Raw genomic sequence first — 20,000 nt, forward strand, 5'->3', positions numbered from 1 at the left:
GCCCTCTCTGCGGGCTCCTGCCACTGCCCAGCACCCGCACCCCGATCCACAGCGGGTCGTGGCGCCGGGGCGGCTCCAGGGATGGGGGAGACGGTTGCCAGACAAGGAATTCTCTACAGTCATTTTAAAGTCCATGAATATGAAGGAAAACAAATGAGAGTCACCTCTCAAGCAAATATGAAACATTAAAAAAAAAACTTAAGCATTAATTGTTGAAGTTGTAAATGAGAGAAGCAAGCTGGAAATGAAGGATGAAGAAGATCTGCCGTGAAGCCCTCGCCACAGAGGCTGCTGCTGTGGGTGGTATTTCATCCCAGGCTTTCACGCCGACAGAAGAATAGATCTCTGTGTTTATTTATCCTGGCGCCTCGTGTGCAGGCTACGGGGTCCAGCCTGCGAGGGTCTGAGCACTGTCAGATCTCATCGCTTACAGCGCGAGGCAGGACATTTAGCACCTATCACCATCAAGCCTATAATCCCTCAATTTACTAGCATCTGTTTGCCAGACTTACTACTCTCTCCCGTTCGGAGTAACAAGGCCAAAAGTACTTCTCAAACACAGGAAAAATGTGCACCCTTGAAATGGCTAAAAGTATATCAAAAGCACAGGCCTGGTGTCTGATTGCAGGCAATAACAAACACAAGCACGGGGTTATTGGACCATCTCTGTGCGAAGAACAAGAGCCTTCTCTCCAAGGCTATTACTTTTTAACTCATAAGGCTGAAAAATATAAAAATTCAAATCACTTATAGTCACGGTTCTAGGAATTTCTCTCGTCTTACGTTAACAAGACTCATAGCTGTACCAAGGGCTATTCTGCGGTTCATCCCCAAAGATGCGGTATTAAAAATGCTATTGCAAGAGTAATTAATACATGTATTAATGACTGCATTTACCTGACACCGTGCTTATGGCTCTCCAAACTACTGTTCCCCTGGGTACTCACGTTTAAATTATGTGGACTGTACAGTGAATTTCCTCCCAAGCCATCATTGTATCCTCCCGTCTGATTGATAACATGACGCAGGGTATCCACCTTAAAGTAAAGGGAAACAAAATTCATCATTCCAAATCTATTAAAACATCATCACTTACAATAGGCAACATTTTGAATTATGTGAGCCAAAAGGGTTTAGCATCTTCTATGAAAGGCAAATTTATCAATCAAGAATGACTGGCAGAATTTCAACAAATCCTTGCATGTTAAAAACCATACATCTTTGCTTCTCACACCAGCCAAACAACAACTTCCTCACAGCAGTGCGTCCTGTAGGTCCTTCTTAAGTGTCTGCAGCAAAGTGCTGTGCATATTTATACATCTGTATGTGCTTGCATGTATGGGAAGAGATTATGGCGTATATACTGCATATAAAACATGGAGTTAGCCCTGTCTGGAAAAGTGACTGAGAATGAGTTGTATTTTAATAGCTCAGTTAGATGTGTTCTGATGTTTAAATAAATAAATAACTAAATAAAAGCTTGTCCAATAAATGAACGAAAGATGCTTTTAAAAAAGAAAAAAAAAAGAAAAGGAAAAAAGAAAGAAAATTCACTGGATTAACAGTGTCCATGGAAGTCAGACACACCCAATCCCATTCCATGAGCTCAAGCCAGAGCCGAATGCATTCACAAAGCTTAAAATTTCAATCAGAAAAAAATCACTCTTTCCTTTATATTTGTGAAATTCAATGCTGGGGTAAGAATAGGTCACATTCAGAAATATGCAGCCTCCACTCTGCAGCGAGGCACAGACCATTTAATAGAGCCAGAGTAAGGTGGAATTTTTAGCCCAAACCCTACCCTGCTAGAAAGGCCCTACTTTGGGGCATTTCTCCTACCTGTGACTGCACATTGGCTCCGACTTGGGACCCCTGGTAAGAATCCCCATTCAGACTCTGCATGTTCATGAACATGTCCCCAGAATTTGGGAGGTTAAAAGAACCAGAAGAACCTGGAAAGGAAAGAGTTAGGTAGCTGAATAACAGAGAGCTGCAAATATATAACCCCAGAGACCTGAGGGCAGGGGAAGGAGAAGACGACAGGAGAGGAGAAGGAGAGGCAGCGCACAGCAGAGGGAAAGCTGCCGGCCCCGGCACAGGGCAAGCTCGGGCTGCCGGCCCCCCGCCCACAGGCTCAGCGCATCCCGCCGGGGACTGCTGCCGGCTCTCGCCACCGCACCGGCTGCCGCCTGGGAGCGCTACGCTGGGAAGCCTGGAAGCCCCGTGCGACCCAGGTCAGCTTCTCCCTGTGGAAGAGCAGCCCGTACAACAATGGGTTTTCATGTCAAGAGCTTTCCTCCCGTGGATTGCTTCATCGTGAGATGCTATCACCAAACACTCGGAGAAAAACTCATTTTGAGTCTGTGCTTAATGTCTCTTTCAAAAGGAAATGGCTGGCAATTTCTAATTAGCCGATTTATTACCGTCAGAGGAGGAACCTTTTTCTTACTTTCTTTTGATTAAAGTTTTTTTCCCCCCATGGATCTTTATACCCTTTAAAAGTTGTCTACAACTAAGTCACAGCAAAACTTCGCTGTAAATAGTGTCCAACACATCTGTGTTTCGTGGAAACCTTTGCCTCTGGAGCCCAAAAAAGTTACTTCCTCTACAAACTCCTCTACTAATTTAATGCTTAGATTTGCAAAATGTCAACAACTTGCTAGCGAGACAATTTTTAAATACTGCAGAAGAACATGTGGTAGAGCAACTCCAAAATAAAAGCTGCATCCTTAGATTTCTATATATAATATCAACTCCATTTCAAGCAACCCAGAGTTTAAATTCTAATTAGTGCATGCTAAAATATTCCTCTATTTTGTTCTTATCTTGACAATAAATTTAACAGTTCTACAAAAACATACTTGGAGCTCTGCCTCATTTTATGTTATTTTCATCGAATGAGAAAAAGCTTAAAATAGCTATGGAAACAAAGAAGCTGCCAGAAGCCCAAGCCAGGCAGACGTTACCACTGCGGGAATTACGTGGGCCCCACTCTGTTGCCTCGTGAGGCCGCAGGAGCTTTGCCGCTGAAGCCACTGGGACCACCTATGGCAGTGCTGAGCCCTTGCCGCGGTCCGGCCTGGAGTTCCATGGCCTTGGTACCACTCCCTGTGCCGCGATTAGGTCTGCTAGGGAGCTGCAGCCTTCTCAGCCCCACCAAACTCACTAGGGCGCCATCCAGGGTCTTCCTTTACAGACCGCCCTTCGGGATGCTTTAACGCACGAGCCGGGTACGTACCAGAGTTTGGTGTGGTGGGGGAGTTTGTCTGGTTGTTCTGGACGGCCGCAGCCACGGCGTGTGCTGCGGTCACAGCCGTCTTTGCTGCGTAGAGATTGGCTTCTTCCTGGAACTTCCCGATGTTCTTCTTGTACCTGATTCTCTTATTGCCAAACCAGTTGGACACCTGCAGTGGAGAGACATGTGAAGGGTGAAGGACACAAAGCGCTTGACCCAGCAATGCAAGATCACTTTGAGATGTCATGTTCGGTCCAGCAAATACATGCGTCCCAGCCCCCAACCCACCTCTGCTGGGTACTCCAGTTAACTAAGCAGTAACCGAGGATCAGTTAAATATTACTATGGATATGAGCGTGATCTGGCTCTGCTTCTCTGTTGGCAAACTGGTGCATGAGGGGTGACTCTTTGATGACGACACACATTGTGGAGCTTGCTGTAGCATTTAGTACAGCATTGTCTCCCACTACTATGAGCCATTTGTCAATGAAATCAGTGCAAGACCCCAAAGCTGCTCAAGGGGGACCAAGGTCTGGTTGAGTGAGGGCAAGCAAGGAGTGAGAGCAATTGTTCTTTATTTTTGGGCTGGAACAACCCTGGCAGCCCACTCATAGAATCATGTTTGGTCGGCTGAAAATGAAAGGAATCATATAAATCAATAATGGCTGAAAAGTCACTTTGTCATCTCCCTTTGAAGATACTGTAGTGAAGCCAAGATGGCTCACGGGGCACCAGCTATTAACCCACGCAGAGGTCATGGCTGGAGCCGCTCAGAAAAGTTCATACAATCTTTCTCAGTGGCTTTGTTTAACTTCAGCTGCTGTAACAGAGCTCCTGAACAACAAACGCAGTGCGTAACATAGACGACGGCCAAGGCTGCCGAGACACGAAAGCATCTGCAACAACACAGAGGGGAGGGACCAGCAGTAATGCAGGCGGTTATCGCCCAGCCGCCCGGCACGGGGCGAGGCAGGGGCTGGGGGCCCACAGCTGTGCCTGGCCACGAGCCGCGGCAGCTCTGCAGCACCTCTCACACCCCCATGCTCCACTACAGCGCCCAGTAAGGCACCCTGCTGCAGGCAGGAGACAAATCCGGCTGTATTTTATGTAGCATAGCTTTTGTTTAAACACAATTAATGAAAAGCCTCTAGCTTTTAACAGTAATATCCAAGGTACCTTATATATTCTGTTCCCTAGATAATACTCCACCGTATTCTATATATTGCACTTAATATTACCTTGTCAGTCACAGAAGCAATAATACATTAATGAAACCTAGCAAATAATTATTGTGGACAATCAGATTATGCTTTATTAACAGTTTCATAATTGAGGAATCTCTGTACATCAACTGTATTGTCCACGGATGTGTGCGAGACCCCTCTGTTTATGCACGCCCCTGGACCAATCAAACAACAGCCATCACTAATAAAGGTTTATTTAATTCTCACAGTAAAATTTTAATATCACCAGCAGCCTGGGGAAGCCTCAACGAGTGGATTTGCTTGACATCAGATCGTTTCCATTCTGCTAGTCCCAATACTTCTTAATCTTTAATATCAAGGCAATTAAAATTAATGGCCACTCATCCAGAGCCACTGTGGGCAGTGTTTCCTTGACATCAATTGTTTGATGGGATTACCTAGAGGTTAAACTAACAAGCAAGGTTTAATTGGAAGCAATGAGAGGAGCAGCGATCGTACGTTATGTTTAACCCGCATACCACATCTAAATGAATATCCAGAAATGTTAAACTATTTCTGATACTAAAGCGTGTGCCCTGTGCACCATCAGAGCACGGCATCTGGGGCTGCCACAGCTGCCCGAGAATCCACGGCATCCCTCTGGGGTAACGCAGTCACCGCCCAGGTCCCTTTGCCTTCCGGCCGAAGGTCTCTCTGCTCTTCCATGAAACACATCCGTGATGGGCTGCAGCAGAGCCTGCCATGGCCCGGGGACGCTGGGGCCCCGGCCGCAGCCAGGCGTGCACGGCCGACACGGGCGGCTGGACATGTCCCAAACGGGGCTCGAGCGGAGGCTGTGCCGGGCAGGATTTGCCACCGTGGCATTTTTCCTGTGGGGCTGTGCTGGCTTCCTGCAGCTTCTCCTCACACCTCACCCTGCCCTTGCCGCTGGCACCATCCCGGTCCCAGGGGAGGGCCGGGATGCTGGTGCTGGGCTGTCCCCAGTCAGCACCGGGACCAGGAGGAGCCGCGGCACCCTGGCTCCTCGCCCAGCCCCGCGCTCACCCTAAAAATGAAAGTTGCCTCCATCGCGAGCTGCTTCGCAACACATTTTTCATTAAAACAAACTATCTCTTCACATAAAAAAACAATGAACATCTTTCTCCTCCTGATCATTGAAGGCCAATTAATTAATTGGGCTTAATTGTATATTACATTTCAAACAATACTGTTGCTCTTATTTATCATGTTAATTGCAATGTTAAATAAAAAGACAATAAATTATTACTTAAATCATCAAGATGCCTAATGTGGGATTTGGGATGGGGCAGGCCTGTCTCGTGTCTCCGCACTGGGTGATTTCATGGGATAAATCAGGGCTCGTTCTGCAAAAGACGCAGCTGACGCGAGAGCATCACTGCTGAAATTAGTGAACTACATGTTTATGGATCAGGGAAATTTTTCCATTCTGTTTCCAGGTGTTTGTAGCACACAGTTTATGTTCCACACCTAATCAAATGGCACAAAATGGAAACTTTTTTAAAATCGATGTGGCACAATTATGGTGCATGATCTAAAACTAAGAATTTTACCTCTAGAAACTATTTAATTAAGCTTGCATCTTTTTTTTTTTTTTTCCTTGCTTCCCATATGAAGTCAAGGGGTAAGAGCCTACACATCCCACAGCCACCCCTGTCAATCCGCTCACAGAAACAGACTCAGAAGAAGCAGGGGCAGGAGGAGTGTTGAAAACCAGCTTCTGCATTCTTTCTTTACAAGAATTTTAAATATATTCCCTCGTCAGCCACATCCTTCTTTTGTTTGAAGCAGTGAAAAATTTTATTGCTGTAATCCACTGACACGCTTTCAGCAATGACTGTGCCCTTTCTCTAGCCCACATGATGGACTGATAGTTGTTCATGACACCCTGAAAGCGGCTCATCTGCAAAAGTATAAAACATCAGCCTCGCAGCCATGGTAAGGGGAGAACAGATGATACAGTTTATCTCCCTCGAACACGTGCTGATCGGGTAGCTCTAAATTACAGCCGACGATGTTCTCTCTTAAGGACATTTTTTCCCCCTTAGAATTACCTTTTCCGTACTCTTAAAAATGAAATTGTGCGAGGTGTTCATCTTAATAAACAGTTTGTCTTTATGCTTTTCTTGAAAAACCTTCTCTACGTATTATTTTAAACACCAATATCAAAACTGAAACCATCTATCTCCCATCTGCAACTAAATGATTCCGGGAGACAATTTTCTTTGCAGCTCAGTAAAGTGCTATGGCAGCAAGATTTCCAGTGAGCTGCTTAATCTGGGGGGAGGGCAACCCAAAACACTCACTAATTAAGTGTTTGAGGGAGAAAACGTTCTGCCATGAATCTGCCCCCAGCATTTACAAGGCCCTGACAGTACAAGAAAGAAACACCTTGGATCATCGTTAGGAGAGGCTACAGGGGAAGCCGGGCTCAGCCACAACAAGGACAAAGCCTCTTCATCGAAGATGAACCACAACCTCCAGGAGTTTGGAAAGCCATCCATTAACATTCTTTTCTTTCATTTTCCAGCTCTTTGCACCTCTGGGGCGTTTGCAGCACGGGAGGTAAGCGGGGCACGGTGCCAGGCACGGCGATGTCTGAGGGACTCCTGGGCGAGGCAGGAAATACGTGCGCTCAGAGATTTTTCATAAAAGCCTTGTGCAAGGTGTAGCTCAGTCACTCGCTTGGATGCCATTGCTTATCCCATGCGATGCTACTCCTGCCAGTGTTTTAAATGACTGCTCAATTCACCCCTGATTTCTGGATTGCATCCTCTGACTTCTGCTGCCAACCACCCCAGCAGCGTGCACTGGGCTATTTTACAGTGCTTGCTCAGAGCTTTTCTGCTAGATGGCCTCAAAAATATATACATTTTTCAGTACAAAGAAAGACAACTCCAGCCCAGTTTCACCTAGTAAATACCAACTAACCCCACAGTCCCGCTGTGCGGCCTTTGGAAGTGCCTTTGAAAATCAAAGATTAGGATATCAGTAGTATTCACATTTTCTGTCTGTGACAGCAGATCTATCAGGAACTTAAGCAACCAGATGATCACAGGCACTCCCTCTCTCACGTACACGCTCCTCTCCCATTGCCCCATTTTCAGGCTTTCCCACCATCCAGAGGTTTTCCTAGCCATTTATAACATCTTGCCAGAGTAAAGCTCCGGCCACGGCCCCAGACGCGCTCCTCTGGCAGTCGGTGCCCAGGTCGGGTGGTCAGTGCTGCCCTTGCTCCGGGCTGGAAAATGCCACCCTGCAAAGCTAAGGATGCTGCAGGCAGTGCTACAGAGGACGCAATGCAGCTACTCCCATCGCTCACCCAGGCTTCCTAATGGATTCAAGAAACAACTAATTCATGCTCATATCAAATATTAAAGAGACAAACCTATATTCATGTCACAGGCTCGCTGCTGCTGCTACATTTTTGGACCATCTGCCTGCTTTTTATTTCATTCTACAACATATACATTAAATCTTATCAAACAACCAATTAAGAAAGAAATCAGATCTATTAGCACTAGAAGCAATCAGTTATGGCTTCTCAAATGTTCCATCTCATTTCCTTCAGTCACTTCAGCCTTATCTAGATCTAGCTTTTTATCCGTCCACTCTGCGGGATCACTAACTCCTTCTCTGCCAGGCACAATTCACCGTCCACTGAGTAGACAGAAACCACTGTTTCTGCTGTGTGCTCTACCATGTCATCTCTCCCAAGTACATTTTGCCAGCAGAGCCAAAGAACTTTCGGTTTCTCCAAGTTGGTGTTGATGGTGTTGCCTCTCAACTACACAGCAGCTGCCTCGGCTTGTGTGGGGGAGATTTTTGGACATCACTTACTGGAGGAATTGCTATAAACCATCTCGTGCCAAGAGGACTGAAACCAGCAGCAAGATGTAGGGCTGCAGATGCCCAGGTACTCATGTGCTCTCAGGCTCTTTGGCTGGTTCCAGGCATCCACAGCAGCCACGGGGATGTGTGTGACACAGAAGAGGTGCCCAGAGGCCACCAGGGCTGCCCCCTGTACCTGCTGGGGCTGCAGTCGCTCACGTGATACTGACAGTGATGAAGGAGCAATGGGAGAAGGAACGAGTTTGGTGCTGAATTTACCCATAAAAATTCCTGCTCTTCACCACAGCCACTCATAAGTGGACTGGGAGAAACTGTCCCCATCTCCAGCCCTTACCTTCCCCTGGCACCAGGCACAGGCGCTTCCCACCCAGCTCAGAGCACGGTACCTGCTGTGTGCCGAGGAACGAGCAAGGAAAGAGCAAGGCATGCACAGGTGTCCACTGGCCTCTCATGCCACAGGGCAGTTTTGCTAGGGTTTGTACTGAGGGTGCACCCAAAGTCAATTAAGTAATATCAAATCTGGGGCAGCTGGGCGGCCCTTCATTTGAAAGTCTTCAATAAAGCGCCTGAATTTTTCATGCATTCAAAGGAGACCTATAAAGTAAATCTCAACTCAGGTCTTAATTATAAAGCTAAAGGTTGCGTTGCTAATAATGCCAATACTGCAGCCTGCAATCATTAATAGTTAACACATTCGCTGCAGGCATTGTTCCTCTAAAGGACCTGAAATATTGATAAGCGGAGCTGATGGAGCTGGGAGGAGATGGCACACCGGCCCTCGCAACGGGGTGGCTGGAAGACTTGGAAACCGCTGGTGAGCCTTCCCTGCCACCCAAGTGTGACCTTTCCCAAGCTGTATGAGCCTTATCTGCTGCGGGAATAATCTGTTTTTCTATCAAATGTACAGGCCACAGGAAGCGTAAAGTGTTATTTTGCTTTTTAAACTATCTGGTGAAGGGAAGGTGAAGGAAAGCTCAATGGAGCGGCGCCATCGGCCTGATCATCGCTGCGAGACACCAGCCCAGAGCTGTGAATATACTTTGGTCTATACAGAAAGCAGCCGTAGCCAATGACAGTGCACGTTTCTGACTGGGGAGATGCTGGTTTCTTGCATTAACTTCACAGTAACATCTGTTATACATGATAAAAGGAGCAAATCTGCCTAATACATTTTTGTTGCAGAGAAGCCACTTGTGTCCCTTCAGTGTATCAAGAGGCTGAATTTTTGGCTGGCTTAGAAAAACAACTTCAAGCAACCAAAGAAATCCTGGTCTATAGAGAAAGATTATATGTTTGTCAATAAACTGGCCTTCCTCCGAAATAACGGTAAGTTGTAATGAATTCGTAACAGACAGTAAGGGTCAGCAAGGACTCTTATTGACTGCACAGAGAGAAAGCTGACGCGACGCAGGGTGCTAAGCTTATAGCCTTTTTATTTCTACCTTCATCTGTGTACGCACCCTCTCTTTAGCCCAGCACAGCCCCCGCCACCTGCAGGCGCGCTGCCTTTCCTGCGGAGCTCAGTCACGTTCCCTCACCCTGCTGAACTTCATCAGGGTCAATAATGCAAATCCAAAGGGATTACAAAGGTCTGTTGGGGAGGGACCTTCTCCACATCACATCCCTCCGTTGGAAGCACATCCCAGAGCCCGGAGCAGACGGCAGTCTTGCGGGGAACAGGGAGGTTGACACACTGCCCGGGGAGCAGAAGAACGAGGGCCGCGACCCGCTGCTTACCTGTGATACTGTGATGCTGCATTTCTTTGCCAGCTCTTCTTTGGCTTCTTCACTGGGGTAGGGGTTACTGAGGTGGGAGTAAAAATACTCGTTCAAGATTTCTGTGGCTTGTTTACTGAAGTTACGCCTTTTCCGTCTGAAACAAAAAAAACACAAAACCATGGCTGTTCTTCCCGATGCAAACAGGTCTCCAGCAGGGTCAGCTGGGGTGGAAGTGACCCTTGTTTCACATGTCCACGCTGCAGCACACAGCAACGCAACAGCAGCGCCTCGGTACCCTGATCCCGTTGGGGCCGCCCTCCACCGGGGCTCTGGGCACTGTGCAGAGGGGGTGCCGGGCTGCAACACGCACATCTGGCCACGCAGGGATCTGCCTCTCCGAGGCGTTTCATCCCACGGGTGCACAGACCATGTTGTGTGCGGTGGCAGAAAACACGCCGAAGCAAAACGCGAGGCAGGGCGCTGAGCTGGCAGCCTGCCCGCAGCACCTCCACCCCCGAGCCCGTGCCTCCCGGCTGCCCAATCGCTCCGTGCTGACAGCGGCCTAACGAACCTCTTTCCCTTTAGCGGCAGGTCAGCTGGGGCTTCTGCGCAGGTGCCTGGGCTGAGCACAGCAGAGGACGGGTGGCCTCGCTGCCGTGTCCTTACGGAGCCCTCGCTGAGCTAATTGGCTTCTGCGAGCAAGCGGCTCTCAGGGCTTTGCGAAGGAGACCCATCTGCAGCCCCTCCTGCCGCGGGCCAAGCCAGGCCCAGGCTCTCGCACCACATGGGACGGGTACTGAGGTGTGCAGCCCCGCAGCCCTGCCGCAGGGTGAAGCCGCTCCGGAGCACGCCACCCGGCACGTGCTCCAGCCATCCCAGCGGCGCAGCCCCTCCGGCATGGCCGCAGCCAGCCCGCTGCTGCGCACTCCCTGCACCAGTTACAGCGGCAGCATCTGCACAGCTGTGGTGCCTGCCTTCCGAGCCGACATCGGCTACACTCCTTCTCCCCAGAACATCCTCTGGAAAGCACCGGTTAAGCAGTTCCTTCGGAGCTCCCTTCCCCTCAGGGCTGGTTGCAATCAAACTGCCTGCGCCCGAGGCCAGCAGGCAGCCGAGCGGCAATCCCCAGCGCTCTCTTCCAGCAGTATCACGATGCTGCTAACTACGCTGTATCCTGGAGCAGCAGACTCTCTCCCTAGAGCTATGTTTATCTCATTACTATGCTTCCGCTCATTTTGCCTTATTTACCTTCCTCCTTTTTAAAGAAATCACTTTAAAATGTGCATCTGCGAGCTTTACCTTTTGCAGTTACTGGAGCTCTCCATAGACATTTCCTCCAACTGTTTGTAATTACCCTAATTTGCCACACCTGCCAGTGACCTCCTTGTTAATAAAATTATTTTGCTCTTGTTTAGCTCCTCACAGCTTTCAGGTGTGAAGCAGGAGCTGGCTGCTGAGGGGAGGCTCTGCGTGGTGCCTGCTGCTCCTCCCTGCCCTGCCGGCTGCCAGGCTCCTGCGAAAGGGATGGGGCTGGGGACTGACACCCCACCTCATCGGGGCTTCCAAACAAATCTGGCTCTGCCTGCAAACTTCCTCCTAATCCCTGTCCACCGGCTTCCTCACCGCCAGCAGAAAGCACAGCCTGTTTGACGCTAGTGGGCTGTGGGATGGGTGCTGAGCTCCGGCAGCGACAGGGGTGTCAAAGGGGGACACGTGCGCTGGCTGTGAGCGGTTCAGAAGGTGCTGCCTTCTCCCGCACCCCAGTCAGGCGACAGCTTGTTGGGAGATGGGCCAGCAGATCTGGCTTTCGGAAGCATCGTCGCCTTTCTTTCCTCGGGCGCGCAGCTGCTCACTCAGCGCCAGCCGCAGCCCATGGGCACGTCCCTCCCAGAGAACTTAGCTCTTCATTACGGGGTCAGTGTTTTGCAAGGCTGGCCTTATGCTGCGAGACATCGGTACCGGCAGCCATTTAAATAACTGCCAGGGTGACGAAACAGCCCTTTGCACGAATCCTATGTGACTTCCACATAGGCAGGCTGAACAAGCCACCATCGGGTGAACAAGCCTAGTCTCTGCACTACAATAGGTAGAAAAGTCTCTGGTGTCTGTGAAAGCTCTCTGAAGGAAACCCCCTTCACGGCAGCCACTGGCTGAAGGACGAGGGTCCCGGCTGTGTCGGGGGCAGAGCAGCCTCTCCCAGCGGGTCCCTGCCCACACAGGGACACAGCTCCCAGCAGGGCCAGGCTCTCTCTGGGCTGCCCAGCAATTGCCCCTTCCCCACCTCCAGAAAGGGCCGGGGGCGCTCGCCTCTGCCTTACCTGGCATCGAGGAACCTTGATCTTAAAATCATTACTGCTTCACAAGTACTTTGTTTGAGTTGCATCTGGATGGAGCTGAATTTTCGATGAATGATGCCCACCATCCTTTCAATCTCCTTGGGAGAAATGGGACGTGTCCGGCTCTGTTCTCTGAGAAGGTTCATCACATGTGTGGTAAATTCATTACATGCCTGCGAAGGAAGGAGAGGTTTAGAAATTGTTTTGTGCTGCCCCACAAGGACAGAAGCTCAGGCCTGTCTGCAGGGGGAAGGCTGCACCAGGGGCCTGGGGACCCTTGCGTTGCCCCGTCCCCTCCGCACACGGGGCTGGGAGAGCCGGGACGGTCCTGCAGCAGCCAGGGGAGCCGAGCGACCGCGGCACAGCTCCTTCCACGCTCATCCCTCCCAGAGCAGGCTGTGTCCCTGCGGCCCCAGCCGAGCCACAGTGGAGAGGAGAGGTCGGGGTGGGCACGTGTGATGGCTGCGGGCAGAAGGATGCGAGTGGGGACCAGCACACGCTCAGCGGCTGAGGGGGCACAACTGGGAAGGGCTGCATGTCCTGCGACCTGCCGACCCCAGGCAGGCAGCTGGCAGGGATAACACCCCGCAGCAGGTCAGGAGCTCCAGACCCTTCTGCGTCCCCTTAGAGAGTGGGTTTCAGCAAAGCCGTGCCCGAGCCTGGCCCGTGCCGCGCCGCCGAGGCGCTGGAGGAGGGAAGACACGAGGAGCCATCAATTATCAGTCCCAGGCTGTGCAAACGGACACGATGATATAAACTTCTCCAGGCTGCATCATCAACAGACGCCGCCTGATCCGAGCCTCCGCACGACCAGGCGGCTGTCACGCTGGCATCCCGACTTTCCCCACGCCGGCTGGAAGCTGCCACCAACTCGGCTGATTTATGTCTCCCTTATCTCGTTCAAAAACAAACCCCGGGACTGCTGTTTGCCAGGCAGAGCTGCGTGGCAGCCACGGGGCTAATCCCTTCCCAGGGGCCAGCCCGGTACTCCAGCACATATCGAGCACTAACCTACCCCCATCCTGACGGAGCCCTGGGGACAGCAGAGGGGCCGGGCGCCACGCTGGCCTCCACGGGGCCCGCGAGCGGTGCAAGGGAAACTGCTCCCTGCTCCCGAGCCCATTCCAGGCGAAGGTGGAGGGACGCAAGGCTGACGCCTCTGCGGGAGGTCTGGGCTGCACAAGGGCCAGCCATCGCAACGCGCCGCTGGGCTGCGATCGCAGCCAAATAAGGCCAAAGGATTTCACTCTCGTGCATCTAATGTAACGGGCGATGAGCACGATGCTCAGCAGCCAGTAAATCACGCGGAGGAAACACTGCGAGTATCTCGTCCAGAGCACATACGTTGCGTATCTATTTGACTCTAGCTCCCCTTTTCCTCTAAAGCCAGGGTGAAAAATATCTACGTAATTTCTCTGACAACTACGTTTTCAGGGATTCTCCTGCATTTGAATAGATTGTGCGAGGGAAAGAGTTAAAAGTGAAAAGTTTATGCATCTAAAAACTCATAATTTCCTATAACATTTGCTGAACGTCTCACAACTTATTAAGTGAAGCCATCTATGAATGCAAATGCTGATTAGCAATTTGGCAATAGCCCAACATTCGCAGAATTCACATAGCTTTTCTTTAAACCAGTAGTTCATACATGATTAATTAGAACATCTCATTTATGTAGTGTGCACTTTAGCTCATTACTCTAAGTAAAATTCGTTAAGTATTTACATTTAGATAATTAAAATCTGGGTACACCCTTAAGAAAGATGCATACACTTCAGGCAAAGTGATTTTTTTTTCTTTACACTACTGAAAGTAAATTACAGGCTAATTTACATCCTTGCAGCACCCGTTTGGAGGCAGCTCTGGCGAGGCTCGCTGAGCCTCGGTGCAGGGGCCCTTCGCCTGCCACCACCGCGCACACCGAGGTCACGGTGCCGCGGAGGCTGTGCCAGCTCACCGCAACTCCACGCCGGCGCGGACGCGGCGGCTCCTCCTGCCAGCCGCCGCTCCCTGCCCTTCTCAAGACTTTCTGAGCTCCAGGTTAAGGAGTTCTGTACTTCTCATCCTCGCTTCCTGTTTGCATATTTTCTTTCTTTTGACATTTCAGGCGGCAAAGCCCGCGGAGGTGACCAGCCGCCATCCCCTGTCGCCACGCCAAAGGGACGGGGACGCTGCCCTGAGCACCCCAGCCACCCTCCTCTCACCCAGGGAGACAGGAGTCGTCCCAGGTGACCCGTTTCTCCTTCTCCCATCCCAAAAATTTGGCCAGTGTGATGGCAGCCCCGGCGCAGCAGCTCGCCCGCCCGGCGCGGGAGCAGCTCCCAGCCCCCGGGGAAGCGTGGCAGCCCCCGGCCTCGCTGCGTCCATCCTGCGTGTCATCTGCTGAGGTGCCGGGACAACCCTAGCGTGCAAAGCCTTGGGTTCAGCCATCCGACCGAAGGCAAAAGCACCATCTTTGGCTCGTCTGGTAAATGATGCGGAGAGGCAGGTAATGTAGGCAGCGGAATGTAGCAGCTCCCTCCCCGAGACAAGAGAGCAGCTCTGACTGTCCTAAAGATATGGCTGAATCCAAGTATTTGGCACTGAAAGCACATTTCAGGCCCACAGCTTGTCACGTGCCCCCTTGTTTGCAGATCTGGGGAATTCAATTTTAAAGTACAGTAAAAATGGCAACTGTTGCGTTAAAAATATTTCCAGATATGTCTTTTCTATGAGAAATATTTCTCCACAAATCGAGTATCAGAAATTGCATGTTTCAAAGCTAAAGTGAGTTTCTCGCTTTCAAGAAGCAAAAATCTTTCCCTCAATTTACTTGAGTTGCTTGATGAGACTTAGTTTGGTTACAGCTACTTAGAGGGCTTGGTTTTAATTTATCTTCACCAGCACCTCCCATCTGCAGAGCTACTTCAGTGCAGCAGAGTGGAAGTAAGCTCAGAAGACTCTGATGCTTTGTCTTGTTTTCTCTTGTTTATTTATAGCGTCCGAGCTACTTGATCCCTTTTTCAGTACTATTTTTCAGGCCTCTGCTTGGTGCCCGAGACATTATTAATAATGTCAGGTTATAAGTGATGGCCTTGTTAACCTGCTCAGAAACCTTGTAGGAGCGGGGATGCTCCTGCTGGCCTTAATGCTTCATCAAGACTCCTCAGACGAGCACAAGAAAAAGAAAGGAAATGGCCCAAAACAGTCTTCAGGGGCGGGCACCAGCCAGGGCTCAGCTCCGTGGGGCCGCTGGGGTCTGCCGAGCAACCACACTTCACCTCGGTTTGGGGGGAATTCAGAAGACATCTGTGAACTCAGGGAGCAGGTTCCCAGCTGCTGCGGGAGGCCTGGGACCCTTACAGTACTTTTGCCTACAGCAAAAAATGTATTTCAGTGTAATTATAGAAGATAGCTTTCAATATGTCATCTCTATTATAGGAGCTGTAAATTATGGAAGGAGCTGCCTGTGTACGGCCATTTCTCCCGGCGCAGGGCGAGGGAGAGCTGTGTGATGGCGTGACACACTTTCCATTTCTCTCTCTCTTTTTTTTTTTTTTCTTCTTTTTTTTTTTTCCCCGAGTGCATTCCCCTAACTGGCAACAAACGTCAGGATCAAACTCTGCCTGGAAAGCATCTCCGGGAAGATGCTCTGGTTCCTGCTGCCGACTGCAGCAGCAACGCCTGCGCCAGGAGAGAGATGGCAGGAGCTGCTCCCTCTTCCCCGGGCAGGTGCCCTGCATGGGGCCGAGCTGCCCCCCCTGCCCGGGTAGGTGCCCTGCATGGGGCCGAGCTGCCCCCCCTGCCCGGGTAGGTGCCCTGCACGGGGCCGAGCTGCCCCCCCTGCTCGGGTAGGTGCCCTGCACGGGGCCGAGCTGCTCCCCGGCTGCAGCAGGGACTTGCCTCTCCAGAACCTGCAGCGCTGGAGGCAGATGCAAAGTCCCGGCTGCCTCTCGGCTGCCTTGAGACAAACCGGCAGGAGACAGTTTGCTGCAAGGCTGGGGAAATTATCGTAGTTCTGTAGAGCAGACGTCGCTGGGTGTCAGGAGCAACAGGGAAGCGTACATGTTTCCAATCAGCTCCACCTCTCTCTCCTTCTCCTAGCAGCACTTGAGCATCCTCCAAAGTTTCCCGTGGTGTGGACGGATGGCTGTGACATTTCAGCCGAAACCTTTGTAAATGGAGCTACAGGGCTAAAAATGCTACCGCTTCCCCCACATCATTAAACTTATTAGAGTCAAAGGACACTTGCCAGGAAACGGCTGCAAGCACCGACCTGCAGTTGCTTTGGCCTCAGATGTGCCTCCAGCTTGCATCCCCGTGGTTTCATCAGACGCGCTCCTGCTGGGGAGTGCTCCTTAATCCCGCGGCCGTCTCCACCTCAGCGCCACGGGCCGCACGCTGCGCCCCACGCTGCCGGCAGAGCCCAAGGGTCCGCGCAGGACATTTGGGGTCCTTGGAGCGTGCAGGGGGGTTCGTTTGAGGGAGAAGAGGAGATTTGCACAAAGCCCCTGTCAGTTCTTTACTCCGTTATTTGTTCACCACTTGAAGAACACAGTGAAAGAGGCGGCACAGACCAGGCAGTGCCGCCGGCACCTGAACCACGCCGGCCTCACGCCAGCCTCTGCAGCAGGATGCTGCACGGCCTGTGCCGGCGGGCGCCATCCCCCCACAGCTGGCGGGGTGGGTGCCCCACACCCCTCCCCACCACCCCATTGCTTCCGCCCACTGCTGGCGCCCGGTCGGCACCCGTCGGCCTGTCACAGACCATGCCTTTGCTTCTGGTGGCAGAAAAAAGCAAAGCAAAGAGCAGGAGACCTTTCAGAGGGTCTTCACACGAAAAACAGGGAAACTAAAATAAAAAGTTATCAAGGCACCAGGCCCCGCTCTACGCTGATGAGGAGGGAGGGGACGCGTGCCACGGCAGAGCGCAGGGCTGGGGAAGGAGCCGGGCAGCACCGAGAGCTCTTCTCCTCGCCCTCGTGGTTTCCAGTGGTTTTATCTCTGCTTCCACATCTCTTTTGTGGTTTTGGTCTGCACAGCCTGATGCTTTGCCGTGATGGGCTGGGGGCAAGTGCAGGACTTCCCCGGCTCAGCTCGGGAAACCACCAGCTGATGAGGTTCGCTGAGCTGATTAGGCTCAGGGTTTACAAGCTTTATTAGGGCACCTCTGGGAGGCGAAAATGAAGACATCGCTTGAGGCTTGCGAGGGCCAGGGGTCTCGTGCCATTCTTCCCTCCCCCGTCTACTTTGATGCCATTGTTCATTGCAAAACCAGAAAAGAGAGGAGGCAGAGTGGTCTCTCCTGCAGATCACAGGGAACCCGGGCGGTTCAGCCCCCACCCTGCCAGCAGGAGCCACGCTTCGCCTGGCACCAGCCGGCACCACGCCGCAACCACAGCCGGTGCCACCAGCATGGCAAACGTGGCAGGTCACCAGATCCCAGCAGTGAATGTAAACCCCGCGGTCTCTGCGGCAAGCTCTTCACTCCAAACAAAGACACCGAGTGCCGGTGTCCAACAGAACCGGGGTTTCCATATTTCCTACCCGAAGTGGCAAGCCCCCAAGCCTGGGCCAGGCGCTGTGCCGGCGCCTCACCGCCCGCTCCCTTCCAAACGGCTACGGCCGACACGCCGCGGCCGAGCCTTGCACCGGAGCCCGCGGGCTGAGATTGCCAGCACGGCCCTCGCCTGCCTGTGCTCCCTGACACACCGGACCCAGCTGCGACACCGCAGCATGGGGCACGAAAGTGGCACCGAGTGACAGACAACTCTCCTCTCTGCCTCTCTGGGCCGGCTCAAAGGGGAGAAACATGGGCCCGGGTGTTCCTTTTATGCAGTTACAGACAACAGAAAACACTCAGGCATGCAAGACATGCGTCCTGGGTCCAGCGAGCGGCTCCTGGAAGCCCGACGGACTCCCGCAGCATCATGGCTCTTTAGGGGAGGGGGTGGGGAAGGGGAGGAAGGGACGTGGTCCGGAGCCTGGGCAGCGGCGGGCGCTGGCAAGCGGAGGTGCGGAGGAAGCAGCAGCAGGTACACATACAACTGAGAGGCTGATGTCTGACCTGTTCATATTTCTCCAGCTCTGTGTGATAGATTTGTCTGATCTGGGTCAATTTGGCTCTGTAATCTGAGTGTTCAATAGAGTTATCTGAAGACCCTCCAGAGGCTGCTGCGGCTGCAGCTGCTGCCGCCGATCCCCCACCTTTCTCCGGACCTGAGACTCCTTCTGCCAGAAGCATATTGTCTAGTCTCATTAGCTGGGGATCGGGAGGGTCTTCCTCCTGGGCTCCTCGGATGCTCAAACCTTGGGCAGAAAAGAGAGAACAAGAGAAAACACAGTCAGTATTTCTTGCATCTGCCCGGCCGCTGCCCGCTCGCTGCACGCCTGCGAGGAGCCCTACTGCAGAGCCCTCTGCCCACGGGGCCGCGGGGACTGGACCTGCCCACGGCCCTTCCTCCATCCCTGCCGCGGTCCCCCAACGGGCACCCTCCTCCGGGGCAGGCCCCAGGGAACCGCGGCCCAGGCAGGTGCCGCAGGGTGACGGCGGTGCCGTAGGACCCTCTCGGTTCCCATACAGAGCAGGAACGTCTTCGGGAGGCTTTTAAAGGACCCTGCAGAATCTTTAAACACCTCATTGTAAGTATTAAAGGAGTATTCGCGTGAGTACAGAGACATACGCCTTCCGGTTGTTTTCCAAGACAGAGCTAAATCTACGCAAGGCTGGCGTTACCCTGTACATTATATCACTTTGATGCACGCCTGTGTGGTGAAAGTAAGTGCATTATTTATTTGGAAATAATTGATTTCCTTCTCATTTCCTTCCAAATGGATCTAAGCACCATGTTCTCTTACGGACACTTGTACTACTGGATTCCAACCCCTCCTACAAGGTCCAAGCGTTGGTTTAAAATGCCTGGGGAAAGAGCTCCTCAACTTGCTCCTCAGCTACAGGAGACTGCAGGCAAAAAGCTGGAGGTGCTGCCGCTCCCACTGGCACGAATGGATGCAGCCACTTCCATGCGTCCCCACGGCCTCTGGCTCCAGACAGGTGGAGCTGAAATTTCACACAGGAGAAGGAAAACAGAGGAGACAGAACAGGGAGCATCGCCTCGGGAAGGGCCGGGGCAGGATCGGGGTGCCCAGGGCCGCCCCGCTCCCCTGCAGGGCAGCATCTCTGCTCCCAGACTGGGGACAGACGGCAAGGAATTCAGCCTCCCCGGGCCGTGCAGGAATTTGGTTGCTATCGCAATGCCAGGATACCAAGTATGTGTCTAAAATCGCCAGTGCTCTTGCACTGTATAGTTGGGAACAACATTTTAAATCTAATTTTTGTTTTAAATCCAGAATTTCCAAAGCGATGCTCAGTCAGCAGTCTCATCTGCGTCCTATAGATCAAGGCTGACAATTTGTAAGTTTAATCAGGTCATGCAGGCAGAGTGCCAAGCTGTTATCAACGGTGCCGAAAAGAAAGTTTAAAAATAATTACAGCAGTACAAAAATCACTAGAGCCGTGGCTTCTTGAATCAACATTTCCATTGGAGATGTAACGCAACCAGGTGCATCCCAGCCCAATTAACCTCTTTACATCTGTTTAAGAGCAGGTATTGGTGCTCTGGATAGAGCGGGTCCCGGGGGTCTGCCGTTGGCACC

General features: G+C 51.8%; 1 protein-coding gene across 2 annotated transcripts in view; it reads right to left on the minus strand.

Annotated features, from left to right (window-relative positions):
- The window catches only part of PBX3 (PBX homeobox 3), a 113,015-nt gene that overhangs the window by 4,021 nt on the left and 88,994 nt on the right, over positions 1 to 20,000 (minus strand). Inside the window, exons 3-8 of one of the 2 annotated variants that reach the window (XM_063353502.1) lie at positions 18,412 to 18,653; positions 12,348 to 12,538; positions 10,048 to 10,183; positions 3,239 to 3,404; positions 1,840 to 1,952; positions 948 to 1,037 (exon numbers count right to left, since the gene is read on the minus strand). In XM_063353502.1, the coding sequence (XP_063209572.1) occupies positions 948 to 1,037; positions 1,840 to 1,952; positions 3,239 to 3,404; positions 10,048 to 10,183; positions 12,348 to 12,538; positions 18,412 to 18,653 (938 nt within the window). The remainder of the gene's footprint in view (positions 1 to 947; positions 1,038 to 1,839; positions 1,953 to 3,238; positions 3,405 to 10,047; positions 10,184 to 12,347; positions 12,539 to 18,411; positions 18,654 to 20,000) is intronic. The other variant, XM_063353503.1, reaches the window with a different exon arrangement.

The sequence above is a fragment of the Chroicocephalus ridibundus genome, chromosome 15, assembly GCF_963924245.1.
Source record: "Chroicocephalus ridibundus chromosome 15, bChrRid1.1, whole genome shotgun sequence".
Lineage (NCBI taxonomy): Eukaryota > Metazoa > Chordata > Aves > Charadriiformes > Laridae > Chroicocephalus > Chroicocephalus ridibundus.